General features: G+C 46.0%; 1 protein-coding gene across 1 annotated transcript in view; it reads left to right on the forward strand.

Annotated features, from left to right (window-relative positions):
- The window catches only part of LOC310771970 (two pore channel protein 2-like), a gene marked incomplete at both ends in the record, with an annotated part of 13,065 nt that extends 8,263 nt beyond the window's left edge, over positions 1-4,802 (forward strand). Inside the window, 2 exons of the mRNA XM_083664460.1 lie at positions 3,290-3,460; positions 4,740-4,802. Coding sequence (XP_083520586.1) covers positions 3,290-3,460; positions 4,740-4,802 — 234 coding nt within the window. The remainder of the gene's footprint in view (positions 1-3,289; positions 3,461-4,739) is intronic.
- Between the last annotated feature and the right edge of the window lie 11,873 nt (positions 4,803-16,675).

The raw sequence follows: 16,675 nt of genomic DNA on the forward strand, positions 1-16,675 counted from the left end.
AGATCACCTGCGCTGATGGAACAATATCACTATCTATCTTATTATTATACAAGGGAGCAAGTGGGCAATGTTCTGTTTGTTTCCATTCTTGTCCCACTGATGATGTCATAGGAGGCGTTGTGACATCACTGATGATCTCATCGGTGATGTAATAAGACTGATGATGTCATCAGTGATGCCATAAGAGCAAAATCATCTTATGACGCACACACCCGCGCGCATGTAAACTTAAGGGCAATAACATTTTGTGAGCAATACACACACACACACAGACGCACGCGCGCGCCAATAGGGCAGGCGGGGCCGCGCAGCAGCCGAGCTGCATTATGCGAGCTGCGGGGCCAGCTCGGCGACCTGCATGTCGGGGCGAGGCCGCGCAGCGGCTGAGCGAGCAAACCCGCGCAGAGCGCGCGAAATGCCTAGTGATCTAAATTACTACTAGTTTGTTTTATATTGTTTTACTTGTTACTTTACTATGTAGCTACCACTGAATCCAGTAGGAAGCAGATATTTCTCATGTACTTCATCAGTAAAACCACTGCAAAGCGCAGATTGGAGTTCTAGCTCTACAAACATTTGTCAGAGGCAGAGCCGCTGTGGAGACAGAAATACTCTTGATTAGTTGAGCTATGCTAGGGACGGCTGTGAATCAACGCTGGTTTGGAGACCTAATATACCCAGTGGGCCACAGAATTTAAAAAAATACAGCTTGAGTTCACCCAAAACTAGCAGCTAGTCCGACCGGCGGTGAGATGTCACTGTTGGGGAGATTTGGTTGATCAACATAGTAACTAGCTACATAAAATAAGTACAACCAAACGTCAGATAGGTCGCACCACCGTGTTTAACTAGGGTTTATACCTTTAACATTACAATCACAGCTGAAAATGACAACAGAAATAAACAATAAACAAATTGTGATATCTCCACAATTTAAATCAGGTGTCGACCCGGAAGTCCCTGTTGTTATTAACGCAACGTGGCGATTGGGTCTAGAATAGCCGTTAGATACAGTCTGTCTGTGTGGGAACGTCCACAAAATGTTACTACGGCTGGTGAGCGAGACTAGACGACGGTGGGGGAAAAACCCCCATATATCTCAATGGGCTGACTCACCAAAAGACGGTGCTGCGGCTCTACACTACAGGATTGGGGATTCAAGAGCACATAGACGACGACGACGTCTGTTCAGAACAGATGTGCGTTTACTGCGGTGGTTGAATCCCGATCCTGTCTGCCTGGGCTGGGCTAGCAGCTAAATGCTAACTATGCTGGCTGGGAAAGGATTTCCCCCATGCTGATCCATTTATCCGCGCGTCTATGACGAGACACTGCCTGAATGTATGGTGCTTGTTTACAAAGATTCAGCACATTGTACTTCTGAAGTCTTTTTGTATTTTTGTATTTTATTTTTGTATTTTCTCCCCTCTCACTGGATGTACTCAGTGCAGGATCTCCCTAATTAAGGACTTAGTGGAAAATGAAAGCTTGTTATAGCCTCTTTCCCCTCTGTGTGTGTGAGCAGGATTGAGGTCACTGGGGTGCATGCTAATATCGTGGCTGTATTTTGGTGGATGGTATCATTATGCAAACCACACAGTCTTCAGAAATTGTTAGCATTTGTCGTAAAGCCAGTGTGTTATTTTAAGTGAGATTCAATTTTGACCTAAAAGGGGAATGAAAGCTTGCTTCTTGTCAGTGTGTTTGTTATTTATTATAAACAGAGATCTTTAAACTGGTGGTTTGTTTGTTTGTTTGTTTGTTGTTGTTTTTGTTTATTTTTTGTTGTTTTTGTAAATACAATTCAAATGCATTTTGTATTGAGAGAAAAAAGAGCTAAATAAACTGCACAGAAACAAGTTGGGATGTTCTCCTTGTACCTTTGTTAACATGAGACAGGGCTCACTTTTCTCATCATCACTGATGACCTCATGTTCATCACTGATGACATCATCACTGATGACATCGTCACTGAACTTATATAGCCTCAGCCTTAGGGCAGGTAATTAGGGCACTTGATCTGCACTAATCTTTAAAAAAATCCGGCTCCGTCAGGTCACCCGCACATGTGCTCTTTACACTTCCTGAAAGTTTCAGCCCGATCGCACGTACAACGGCATGGCTGTAGCCAAACAAGATTCTGCTCACTCACTCACTCACTCACTCACTCACTCACTCACTCAATCACTCACTCACTCACACACACACACACACACACACACACACACACACACACACACTTGGCTTCCACAGTGCACATTGTGCCCCTGCTCCTCTGGACATAGAGGATCAATATTGTGCATGAATGACATCACTGGTCCACAACTTAACTCAAAACAATTCTCAATAACTGTCAAACTAAATAAATGCCGACAAAACAGTTTACAGCTTTTGGATATGTGTGAGATCAGGTGCAAAATAAATAAGCGTTGCTTTTTGGTGAAATTCCCCTACCTAGATCACGGGACACGGCAAAGGGGCAGCACTTGAAACTTGAACTCTGCACAACAATATTACAAACAGTTTCACGAGGGTAACCAAGACAAACACGGCGGTCAAGAGTACCACATTAGTTCAGTTCACTTCAGTTCAGATCAGATCGGATCAGATCTTTATCGTCCCTCAGGGGGACATTTGGTTTACAGTAGAGGGGCAAAAACACAACATAAAAGAGGACATGTGATCACATTAATCGCAACAGTTACAACAAACAACCAAAGAAAATGTATCTGTTGGTTAAAGTATCAAAACCATTGGAATGATAGCCATAATAAAGTTCTGATGAGCAGTGCTGCCAAGGTCTAGTGCAAATGAATGATTAACGTTACCCCGGGGGACCTCTGTCTCTGCCCAGAGGGGAGAAGAACAAATTCCCCCAAGAGTGGGTGGTCAGAGCTGGCTAAAATAAGCTGACCAGATTTCTGAAATTAAAAACTGGAACACGGCAGTCAATAATATACCATTAAAATATCCAATGTTATTATTATCTATGAAATAAAAAATTCCGGGGACAATTCGGGTTTCATATGCTGTATGTATGACCATGTTAACGGTCCTGCTCTGATTTGGTATATCAAAAACCTTTGATATTTGGAGGGAGGGAGAGAGGGGGCGAAGCCAGGAGGGAGGGAGGGAGGGGGCGAAGCCAGGAGGGAGGGAGGCAGCGGCGAGGGGTATTTACGAGGCAGAGCCGAGCCTCAAGAGAGTGAGGAAGCTGAGGATGGATCCTGCTGTGTCTCTGCTGCTGCTGCTGCTGCTGCTGCTGCTGCTGCTGTGCTGTGGGTCCCAGCCGGGGGCGCAGGCCGCGCCGCTGGGCGGGGAGGAGGAGGTCGCCGCCAACAACACCAGCGAGTCCGAGCCCTACAACAACACCCCTCCCGAGCCCTACGTCGCCAACACCCTCGAGCCCTACGTGGACACCACCCTCGAGCCCTCCGTCGACACCACTCTCAAGCCCTACGTGGACACCACCCTCGAGCCCTACGTGGACACCACCCTCGAGCCCTACGTGGACACCACCCTCGAGCCCTACGTGGACACCACCCTGGAGCCCTACGTGGATACCACCCTCGAGCCCTACGTGGATACCACCCTGGAGCCCTACGTGGATACCACCCTCGAGCCCTACGTGGACACCACCCTCGAGCCCTACGTGGACGCCACCCTCGAGCCCTCCGTCGACACCACCCTCGAGCCCTACGTGGATACCACCCTCGAGCCCTACGTGGACACCACCCTGGAGCCCTACGTCGACACCACCCTCGAGCCCTACGTGGATACCACCCTCGAGCCCTACGTGGATACCACCCTCGAGCCCTACGTGGATACCACCCTCGAGCCCTACGTGGATACCACCCTCGAGCCCTACGTGGATACCACCCTGGAGCCCTACGTGGACACCACCCTGGAGCCCTACGTGGATACCACCCTCGAGCCCTACGTGGAGGGGGGGGGGGGGGGGTACAGGATGTACATTTAATGTCCAGTGATCCATCTATACAGTACATTTTACTGTTACTCATTTTTGTATTATGTTTATTTAATCCTTATACATGGCCATTTTGATTTGCAATAGACTCTAACACTTGCTTTTTATTATTTGGTCATTCTACAGGTGATCAGGTCATTCATTGTCAAATTGAGATTTGTTTATCTACACTTGAGCCTCATGGAATTTCCTTTTTTGGTGCAGATGCACTCACTCTAACTTATTGTTAGTCAAGTCAAGTTAATTTGTATAGCCATAATTCACAAGCATGTCTCAGAGGGCTTCACAGAATGTCTAGCTAAATCTAGCTGACACGAGAATAGCAATTACAGTAGTAGTAATAATAACAACATGGTTGAACAATCTTATGATAGAAAGAGACAGGGGGAAGGGGAGTCAAGTCTTTTTTAGGATATATATCATCTCTTTGTTTTCTTGTATACGATATTTATTTATTGTATTATATTAGTATTATAATAGTATTTGTTATTGTTGTTATGCCTTATTGTAGATTCACATTTCTTTGGCATGTATGCATGTATGGGGCTTTATGTGTTGGGTGGAATGCCACCCGTTATATTCAGACTGTCAGACCCTGAGGAGTTAATACTCGTTGATCTGCTTGATCTACTCAAAGACTACATTTATAATATTATTTCACTTAAAGATGGAGTGCCTTAGTTTTTTTTCAATTTCAGTAAGCTGTCCAAATAAAGTGTTAGCGCCTGTTGTTTTCAGTGTTGTCCTACAGAGTGACGAAGGGAGAGGAGGTGGCAGCAGCTCTCAGAGCACAGCTGAGCACCTCCAACACTGAGCTGCAGCTGCAGAAGAAGAATATGGAGGAGCTGGAGAGGGAGAATGCAGGTGGGTGCGACCCCCAACAGTTAAGACCTGGAAAATACCCAATTCTTTCCCCAGACATCTCCTGACATTTCCAGACCTGTGTAGGAACGTAGGATCTCTATACAGTAAACGTTGACTTGACTTGTCTGACTTGGATTGTCTGCCTTTAAATTTGAGGATGTTTTCAGCCACACTGGAAGACGCCAACAACAAGAACAAATCCATCAAAGTTTTGTTATGGTTTGTCTCCGTGCTTCCAGCTCGAGACTCTGCAGTGTCGTCCCTCAGAGACCGAGTGACCAACACCGAGAGGGAGGTGGAGGAGCGGAGGATGGAGGCAGCAGCTCTCGGAGCCAAGCTGACCGCCGCCAATGCCGAGCTGAACGCCACCAACACTGAACTGCACCTGCAGGAGAAGAAGGTGGAGGATCTGGAGAGGGAGGAAGCAGGTGGGACTCCCCGGGGGAGCTGGTGCTCACACCTAATACTGTGTGGAGCACCGCTACTGAAAAACTGTCGTCTCTGGAGACATTTGATTATAATAGAGTTGATCCCAAAGCCGGTAGGCTACATTATTTTGTTGTGTTTCATGCCATATTTACTCGTGCTGAAACTATTCTGTGATTAATCGATTAATTAGAATTTTTTATAATCGATTAACTGTTCATTTATCAAGTAAAAATACCAAACATTTCCTGGTTCCAGCTTCACAAAATGTTAAGACATTTTAAGAACTTCTTCTTCTTCTTCTTCTTCTTCTTCTTCTTCTTCTTCTTCTTCTTCTTCTTCTTCTTCTTCTTCTTCTTCTTCTTCTTCTTCTTCTTCTTCTTCTTCTTCTTCTTCTTCTTCTTCTTCTTCTTCTTCTTCTTCTTCTTCTTCTTCTTCTTCTAGCCCCATGCCCAAATTAATAGGATGTTTTTGGTCACACTTGAAGACATCAAAAACAAACCCATAGAAGTATTGGTGTGATTTGTCTCTGCTTGCAGCTCAAGACTCTTCAGTGTCGTCCCTCGGAGACAGAGTGACCAACACTGATAGGGAGGTGGAGCAGCAGAGGAAGGAGGCAGCAGCTCTCAGAGCCGAGCTGGGCGCCTCCAACACCCACCATAGAGCCACAGACACCCAGCTGCAGAAGAGGAAGGTGGAGGCTCTGGAGAGGAAGAACTCAGGTGGGACACCACTGTGTTCTTTAAAGCGCTATAATAGGCTTCCTACAGAGTTTCAATTAAAAAATTCCAGACTTTTTACAGACCTTATTTCCTTGATGCGATTGGTTTTCAATACAGTTGACATAATATTCATCGTCTTGTCTCTACTAACTCATCATGGATGATGAAGATTATTCTCCACTGACAAAAAAAATGAATATTAGAGGTGAGAAACATTGGGACATTATAACAATATTTTTGCATAATTGTGCGACTTTGACCTGGAAAATACCCAATTATTTTCCCAGATTTTCCAGACCTGTGTAGGAACTCTGTATATACAGTGTTGACTTAACTTGTTAAAGTGCTGCTTGTCTTGATGTTTTCAGCCACACTGGAAGACAACAACAACAACAACAACAGCAGCAAAAGCAAATCTATAAAAGCTTTGGTGTGCTTTGTCTCTGTGCTTCCAGCTCAAGACTCTGCAGTGTCGTCCCTCAGAGTCAAGGTGACCAACACTGATAGGGAGGTGGATGAGCTGCAGACAGGTAAAGAGAAGGTTTTTTTGTTGCTCATATGAAAATATATGAGACTTCATGCGGAGCTTCATCTTCCAAATCTTACAGCGACATTGATGGCAGCTAGATGTTTCAAGGTGCTCCTGCTAGCGTTCAAATCCCTCCACGGGCTTGCCCCTTCATATCTCTCAGATCTCATCATCCCGTACATCCCCTCACGCTCCCTCCGTTCCCAAAATACAGGCCTTCTTACTGTCCCTTTAATCAAGAGAAAGTCAGCTGGCAGTAGAGCTTTCTCCTACAGGGCACCCTACCTCTGGAACAAGCTTCCACCCAGTGTTAGGCAAGCGACATCAGTCGAAATTTTTAAATCCAGGCTCAAAACACATTTAATTGCACAGTCATATGACTTGCAATAGTACTTTATTGAATGTTATATTTGCTATGATTATTGTCATATTTGCTATGATTATTGTTACTTGATATGTCACTTTACTGAGATAGATACTATATTTGATGATGATTATACTGTGTAATATTTCTCTGTGTATTGTTTTACCTGATTTTAGTGTTCTGTTGTTATTGTGAAGTGTACTGAGACACCTCGGTGTGATTTTGCACTCTAAATAAACTTTGATTGATTGATTGATGTTTGAATTTTAGTTTTTGCCTTCGTCAGATACTTGTTACAGCATGGGGAAATGTTTCTGTGAGGAGACTAGGGCCCTATTTTGTCGATAGCGCACGATCTAAGCGCATGGCACAAGTGCATTTGTGGTTGTGTCTAAGTCCACTTGTACGTGCATGTACTAAGTCCCTTAATTATTCATAGGTGTGTTTTGGGCGTAACATGAACTCAACCAATCAGAGTGTCATCTGCCAGTCCCTTTAAAAGCCAGGTGTAGATGCTGAACTCATCGACAGACCTCCACCGCCACTGAGCCATTGAGTCAGGGTGGGATGGCGCCCCGACTTGACCTACGCCCCCGTAGCAGTCGGCTAGACACGCCTTTCAAAAAGGGCTTAATTTGACCTACAATTCATTGTCAGTATTTCAAAAACACAGATGATTCTGTCCTCAAGAACAACAATTTTGTATGCAAAGATTTCAAAGAATGTGTTTTTTCCTGCCCCCCCCCACACACACACACACACACACACACACACACACACACACACACACACACACACACACACACACACAGACAGAAACAGACAGAAGGTGGCGTTCTCCACCGCTCTGGGTGGAGGTGATGGAGGACATACAATAGGACCCTTCAGCGGAGACAGAACGTTGATCTACAGGAAAGTCTGGACCAACACTGGACGGGCCTACAGCTCTGATACAGGTGACCCAACACACACACACACACACACACACACACACACACACACACACACACACACACACACACACACACACACACACACACACACACACACAGCTAACCTTGTTGATGAATCTGTTCACCATGTTGTGGGATGTCACTTCATAGAGACTTTGCATTATTTCTTCTGCAGGCATCTTCACAGCACCGGTGGGAGGAGTCTACTATTTCAGATTCACCGCCAGCGGTTACAAAACCACAAAATGTACAGGAGTGAAGCTCTTCAAGAACGACTTATTTCTGTTGCATAACAGAGAGAACCCCACCGACACAGCTGACCCCCGCACCTACTTCTCCAATGGTCTGGTCCTGACGCTACTCCCCCGCGACAGGGTCTACATGAAACTTCCCTCAGGGGACACCATCTATGACGGTCCAGGCCACCGCTCCACCTTCAGCGGTTTTCTGCTCTTCACTTTGTAAATGTTCACTTGGAAAATTAATCTAAGCTCTTAGCTCACTCTTTTCCTCCAATAAAATGGTGTTTGCGTATAAAAACAGAAGCGCTGATATATTCACTGTTGACATCTTCATAGAACAAAATATTATTGGGGTGTTGCTCAATTTGAACAATTGTATTAACAGACTGAATTTGAATCACATCATTTCAATTTGTATTGTTTAACTTGTATAATTGCATTGAAGAACTGAATATGAATAGCATCATTTGAAATTGAATGTATTAGTTTGAAACTGAATTCCAATCAACTTGAAACTGAATGTAATGTAATATAATGAAATTGAGAGCAATAAAGATGATAAAAGCAATGGGCAGTCACAGTAAGCACTCCAATTCTGAGAACAGTGACTGGGTTCAGGGCATTGGCAGGAGTATCTGATAGCCTACCTAACATCCATGAAAAAATAGAAAAAATAAATAAAGCTTGCACACTGCAAAGGCTCCAGTTTATGTGTTTTTATTTGACACCGGTGTTCGTGTCTCGCCTTTTTTCATATGTCTACCTAACATCCATAACATGTATAGATACAGATAGATCAATCCATGATCAGGGTGTTGGTAAGATGCAATGGTAAACACACAGAGCTCTATACCGCCTCCTATAGACCGCTCCAAAGAAAGACAGCATGTATATTTAGAAAGAACAGACAACAGTTAGAAAGTGGCTCCTACAGGCAGTTAAACACACAAAGATACTACAGCATAACAGAGTTCAAAAACAGCAACCAACCACTATTGATAGGTGTCGACATGGTTGTTGTTGTTGTTGTTGTTGTTGTTGTTGTTGTGGTGGTGTGTGTGTGTGTTTATAGTAGTCTGTCTAAACTTCTGGACAGTATGGACAGGACGGAGTCTTCAAGACCATCAGTGGCTCTCTCTCATCAGTGGTTTGGCTTTTGGAAAAAAAACCACCAAAACGCACACAAAACCGCCCAAAAACAAAGGCAGATCTATGGGAACAAGTTGCCCTGTAAGTGTAAACCCGCCCAAGGCCCATTTCCCACCCCAAACCAACCTAATTGGGCGGAAATCCCGCCCATCTGGCAACCCTGTGGGTAGTTGGCTTTTCCCGGGGTCGAGTGAGTTCGAATTTGGGGTGGCCTCTGATTGGTTTAACGCTACCGACCGTTAGTTAAGTTAGGGTGAGAGCCTTGACCAAGTCAGGATCACCAGGGAATGCAACAGTGCAGTCGCATTTTTTTTACCAGTAGCTAAACTCGACCTCAACCACGATGTTCAGCCGAATGCAGCCAACGTATCGGTATCAACCCTCCCCTGACGTGAGTTTGACCATCTTTGTATCCTACATGTTGTTGACGTTACAGAGCGGAGGCTTTCAACTCGTTTGAAACTAATGACAGTTTGCTTGTTGTTGAACTCACCGAACCTAGCTAGCTAAACTCATCTAGCTATCGTAGAATATGGATAGCCTAGTTGTTGACGTTATTTCGACAATTTCGGACGAAAAATACGGACTTGGTGTGCAACCATTTTATGCAGTTGAAAAATAACAGAAGCGGCCGAGCGAGAGTCCGCGGAGGAGAGGCGGCGGCTCTCTCCACCTCTGGCCGCCGCGCTCTCCTCCCTCTCTCCCCGGGGAGCGGGGGAGGAGAGCCCCGGTGTCATGCCGAGTCATGCCCCGCCGCCAAATGCATCCTCATCTCACGGGAACGTATTGTAATGATTTATACGGAAACTTAACTGTTTACAAATGATATAATTGTCTGGGTAGACGTGATTTCAAGGCCAGGGGGTCTGTCCTGTCTCATGGAGACCGACTTTGATGCATAAAATCCGCATCGAGGTGACTTCCATGCTTGGGGCTCTCTTCTGGCTCATGGAGGCCGAGTTTGGTGCTTAAAATCCGGCTACAGGTGACCTCGATGCCTGGGGGGGTCTCTCCTAGCTTTATGGAGGGGGAGGCCAGTCTCGGCGGTTTGTACCTGCCGAGATTTGCATCCCTGTTTTTAAGTTAAAACAGACCCAAAATGTGGTGGGGATGCAATTCTCGGCGGGGGTGCAAAGCTCGACATGACGGCCCACAGCGCTGGCTTGCTGGCAAGGTGACTGTAGGCCCACACGGAGGCGCAGTGATGGTCACCATCCTGTCGCCTGCTTCAGTCCACATCATCACCACTGCTGTGCTGGCTGTCTGTCTGATCATGTTGTCATGTGGATACGTGACGAATATTTGTCTCGTATTGACAAACATAATACAACGCATCGGACTCAGTTTGCAAGGATTCTGTGCGTGACGTTTTTTTTCCTCCGGATGACTGATTAAGAAACGAACGAAAAAAGAATAGGAAAACAGCTGACTGCGCAAACCATGGATGTATTTAGGTGCAAACAAACTCCACTGTGTAATGTAGCCTCTGCTCAGCTAGCCTTTGCCTCATGCCTGCTTTGTTTGATAACTTCCAGACTCCAGTCTCGGACCTGCAGAAGTTCAGGAAGATGTTCCCCCCACCACGACCGATCAGACCGACTGTGAGTAGCCTAGCTGGCCCTATATGACTCAGAGATATTTACATATTCCAATGCAAACATTAGCAGAGGTTAGCTAAACTATGTCTCTGTCACAGGCTAGCACAGCAACACATTGTACATCATGTAATAGGTGGTTCTCAACCTGGCTACTAGGCTATTTTGTTATCTCTCTATCTAAATAGAGATAGTTTTATGCAAATCTGAGAATAAAAATAGTATTCGTGTAATATTAGCTACTTTCATGTATTTTATTTTGAGTGATTTGGATTTATTTAATCTAAATTAACTTATATGTATGGCCTCTCTGTGTAGGGGAGAGTGGGGTGAGTTGTGCCAGTGGGGAAGTTGTGCCACCCCTTGTATCTAGAAAACCATAGAAGAAATTGGTCATGTGTCCACACATTTTTGAAGAGGCATCCATTTTACTCACTCTGCAAAGAAGGGAGGCAGATGGCACAAGAGCTAACCACATTTAAGTTCAAAAAACTGTTTTTTGCCTCTCAAAGTAAATTTTTTATGATCAAGGTTTATTGATTGTTGTGTCTGAACAATTATAGACAAGCTTGAAAACATTTCACACATGTGTTAGTGTTTTAGTAAGCTACAATATGAGGCTATACTGTTAGCATGATGTTAGCTCCAAACCAGCTATATGATACAAGTTTGTTAAAATGGTGGGGATGGGGTGATTTGTGCCAAAAGGCCTGGGTTAAGTTGTGCCAGTGCAGTTGCAGTTGATTTAGTGAAATTTTATTTCATTTTGTTCTTAAATGTTTAAATAGACCTTGTTGAAGAATATTGCAGTATTGGCAAGTGTAGCCTGGCTCTGTGATAGTTGATTTTGTTAATTTTGAACATAATTTTTATTTCTGAAAATGTTAAATATGTAGGTCAACTGTTGCTACCGTTTAGCCTTGTTTAACCCTGTTATAGTACACTGGACTTTAGTGTTATCTTTATTTTGTCTTGCTTTGATATAGCATTACAGTATATGAGATGAAAATGTTCTGTTTTACTTCAGTAATCAATGGCACAATTTACCCCAACGTATTCTCTCCAAAGGCACAACTCACCCCGCACCGGGGGCAAGTTGTGCCAAGAGACCACTTTTTTAAGAATAGCCATATTTTTTTAACAGTTTATTTAAGATCCAAAGGGAGTGTTCCCAGTGGTGCACAACATCCTGAAATATATTTACATATTGTAGTTGGAGGCATTACTGTCATGCCCTCACTTTAAAGACACCTCAAGTAAAAAGTGGCACAACTCACCCCACTCTCCCCTATAGGCTACTATGGATGTCAGTGGAAAGGGTTTATTGTGAGGATGGTAGCTGACATGTAAAAAGTAGAAATGGAGTGGAGTTGTTTGTCATTGTCTATCCTGCTGTTTTTCCTCATCAGAGACAGGCTGTGTCTGCGGTCCTCTCCGGCTCCATCAGCTCCTCTGGGCCCCGACAGGCCATGAAGAGACATGGGAATGAGTCAGCTGACCAACCTGAAGCTGTGGAGAAGAAATCTCGCAGAAGCCAGGTAGAGAACACACACAGAGACACTGCAGGAAATAGGCCACGCCCATCGCTGGGGAAAGCTCTCCGTACACCAGCGTCATTTTCCTTGAATTGAACATGGATAAAAGCTGTTGACTGAGCCAGTTCCTCTATAAAACAGATGAGTTGGGTTCATGTGTGATGAGTTTCAGGATATTTTGCTCTGTATTGACTCACTGAATCTCACTGAATTGTTATCTAACATATGAGAGTTAATTTAGCATCAATCCATACAATCAGTCAGTCACACTAGAGTGTGTGTGTGTGTGTGTGTGTGTGTGTGTGTGTGTGTGTGTGTGTGTGTGTGTGTGTGTGTGTGTGTGTGTGTGTGTGTGTGTGTGTGTGTGTGTGTGTCTCATATACTGTAATATGGTATGTGTAGAGAACAGCTGCCACATCCTCACAGTCTTTATAAACAGCCTGACTGAGTGACAATCACTTGAACTGTGTTCCTTCAGCAGCCTGGAGGACAGGAGACCTCTGATGTCTCCATGATGGAGGTGGAGGAGGACATCTGCCAGGCATTCTCTGAGACGCTGGAGATGATGGATGTCGACGAGTTTGACGCCGACTTTCCAGAGCTCTGCTCGGAGTATGTGAAGGATATATATGCGTATCTGTACCCCCTTGAGGTAATACATGCTCTTTATTTGCGCTTACTATGCTTTTGATTGATTCATTAATATAATAATAATTAAAATGATATAATAAAAAATCGAATACTACGCTGGTTAGTTTATTTTGATATAATATAATACCACCCTGATTAGTTTGTTTTGAGCTGGTATGCTCGAGTGTGTATTTTATATGACAAGGTGTTCCGTCTCCACAGGCCCAGCAGCCAGTGCGATGCGACTACCTGCAGGGAAAACTGATCACGGGAGACATGCGTGATGGTCTCGTGGACTGGATGGTGAGGATTCACTCCCGGTTCACACTGACACCATTCACACTGACTCAAGAGACGCTCTACCTCTCCGTCGCCATCGTGGACCGTTTTCTCCAGGTACAAACTTGTTTTAAATGTTTTCTCGTTCATCTTCTGTGAACTAGCAGCTAGCTAACACTCTTCTTCTTATATAGCAGCTAGCTAACACTCTTCTTCTTATATGTGCCGCAGGTCCAGGAGGTGCCTCGTCACCAGCTGGACCTTGTCGGGGTCACTGCCTTGTGGCTGGCGTCAAAGTACGAGGAGAATTGGACTGCAGGCTGCACAGAATTCGCCGACGCCAAGACCACAGGGCAGACCTTCCTCAAGGCAGATATGCTGAGCATGGAGCAGCTGATCCTGAGGAGGCTCAATTTTGAGCTGGGACGCCCCACACCAATGGACTTCCTCGGGAGGGCCGTGAAAGTTGCAAGTGTGAGTATATATATACAGTATATGCCAACTGCCATAAATCTATATTTTGTCTACTGTCTTCATGCAGTTGATGTCATCAAGGCTATTAAAGTGACTGTCTTCTGTCTGTCTGTCTAGTCCTATTTAGAGACCGAGCAGCTGGCCCAGTACTTCATGGAGGTGACACTGAGCAACTACGACATGGTGCAGTACCGTCCCTCAGAGGTTGGTGCTGCTGCCCTCTGTCTTGCCCAGCTCCTGCTGGATGGACTGTCCTGGGTGAGTTGACTGAAGTCTAAAGGCCTACAGATGGATTCAAAGGTTAACTATAGCAAGTCAACATGAGTTCATCAGGCAAATGACAGTACTCTGATCTCTCTCTCTCTTGTGTTTGCAGTCTTCTCTCCAACAACGCCAGTCCAGGTACAGCGAGGCCCAGCTCAGGCCCATCATGCAGCTCATTGCAAAAAATGTGATGCGGCTGAACGAAGGCACCACCAAGTACCCGGTGAGTTGGTTTGCCTACAGTGAAGTGTGAATAAGATGAAATGTTGTTTTGAGCAGGACCTACTAACACCTTGTGTTTCCCTCCAGACTGTCAGGATCAAATACAGCTGCACAAAGCTGTCCGTCAGCGTCCGTCCTGAACTCCGGTCCGAAGCACTCAAGAACATGGCTGCTACTCAAGAACTGTTTGGGGACGGCAGTGACCGCACAGGTAAGAGAGCAGTTGACACAGCTGAGTGAGCGAGTGAGTGAGCGAGCGCACAGTGCACACAGTGGATTGTGAAATTTGCTCGTTTGTTAGCAATTCAAACTCCTGTGAGAAAGCAGATGCTGTTAATGTTTTGGCTCGTGCTGACTCTCTCCTCTCCTCTCCTCTCCTCCTCTCCTCTCATCTCCTCTCCTCTCCTCTCCTCTCCTCTCCTCTCCCCTCCTCTCCTCTCCTCTCCTCTCCTCTCCTCTCCTCTGCTCTGCTCTTCCCCTCTCCTCTCCTCTCCTCCCCACCCTTCCCCTCCCCTCTCCTCTCCTCCTCTTCTCTCCAGGAGTGTCAGGTTTACACAGCGTACGCCCCACCCGCCCGGACATCGCACAGTTCAAACAAGGGGTGAAGACTGTGGCGGGCAAGATGGCCGTTGTTCAATCAAGGGCTGAAGACCGTGGCGGGCAAGATGGCCGTTCTCACCAAAGGTGTCACGAATACAATCCAGGTGAGAGAGGGGCGGAATCTGTGTCATCCTCAAGCTTAAAGTATAATAATATTAATGCTTTAACAACAACCCCAATGTTCAAACTAACTTGGATAACAAACTAATTCCGTTTTAACATGGGGCTTGTTTGCACTTGACAGCCATGAACATAATATTTAAGGGTCCTGATCACCCTATGGGGTTTATTTCATGATAATGACCGGCTCCCTGTACATTCTACCGCTTATTACACGGCTACGTACTAAAGAAAGCTACGGTAACACTTTTTGCCACCGGGTGTCGCGAATGAGCTAAATTTACCGGACTTCTTTCTGCAGATTGATATGACTGGACTTGGTCCTCCAGTCTTTCAGAACGGCGTGCATAGCAACGGTCTGTTATACCTAGCAGCGGTAGACCGTAGAATGATAGAACCACTCTGCCTGCGGCCTCGTGGGATAACAGCTGAGCAGCGGGATATATTTGCCACAACACACTGGCTCTCATGCTATATTGCTTAAATAACCCCCATGTTAAAACTAAGTAGAATATTGCTTTAAATGGGAAGTGATACAGCATCTGCCATTACTGTATGAACCTCTACACGCAAATAATGTCTGTTTTCTCTTTGTCCAGGATCACTACCCCGCGACCCCCGGAGACGAGGTTTAACCAGTGCCAGGCCTCTGAGGGTAATGCTAAGACGGGCCGACCTCCACTAACTTCGGTCCCTGCCCCCCCCAGCTCCACAGCCACAGTCCTTGTCACCTCCCCACCCCAAACTGACTCATCACTAACCCCGCCCCCCAGCAGCACCATCAGAGTCCAGCCCAAGCAGCACCTTCCCCCATGCTCCCCGGAGAGCCAGGACCTGGCAGCCGAAGATCTGCAGCACAACAACAGCACGGCCCTGCTCTTCCTCTTCCTCCTGTTCTTCCTCCTCTTCCTGGCCGCGCTGGCCTACAACTGCTACATGCAGTACCTCCCGGCACCCTGCCTGCGGCTGCGGGCCGCTCTCCTGGGCACTCACAAGAAGAACCCTGTTCGGCCCGAGTACCGGGCCTGCGAGGCGGGCCTCTGCTGTGACAGAGAAACTGGACCTGACGGAGCGGCACCCCGACCCAGAATGGCAGCCAAGTCGCCCCAAACTCAGCTCCGGGCGCTGAGACAGACCCTTCCCGAGCTCGCGCCCGACGCCCCCGCACTTCCTGCCGAAGACTCCTCCTCCGCCCCGAGCCCGCCCCTGTTGTTGCCTCAGACTGAGACAGTGAATGGCACGTTTCACCTAATGTGAGGAGCCTGCGGGCGACCAGGCGGGCGACGAGTCGCCCTCCAAAAAGAAAAAGGAGTTCTGCACTCCTTCCTTCATAAAGAAGAACAAGGAAAAGACAGACTAGATCGGGCCAATAACGGATGGGTCCTCACGGCTGGCTTCTGCCTCTTTTCACTTTGCTGTTTGTCTGCGACCATTGCACCGTTTGAGCAAAGCCACACTTCTTACACACATTTCTGCTTTTCCTTGTTTTGATATCATTCGTCTCTGCTCATTAATTAACCTGTTGTTCTTTGTTAGCGTGTGCCAATTTTGTATATAGTTTAAAAAGGCTCAACTGCTTGAAGGTTTTTAATGAATCGTTGCTTTTAGTTGTGAGCGAGTGATGCATTCTGTCTCCTCCGGTCCATCGGAGTGGCTTTCTTCTACGCATGTCTACTACTTAAGGTTCCCTCACACACCTGATGTGAGCTTTGGGCTTTT

Source organism: Poromitra crassiceps (assembly GCF_964638095.1).
Source record: "Poromitra crassiceps genome assembly, contig: HAP1_SCAFFOLD_1636, whole genome shotgun sequence".
NCBI lineage: Eukaryota > Metazoa > Chordata > Actinopteri > Beryciformes > Melamphaidae > Poromitra > Poromitra crassiceps.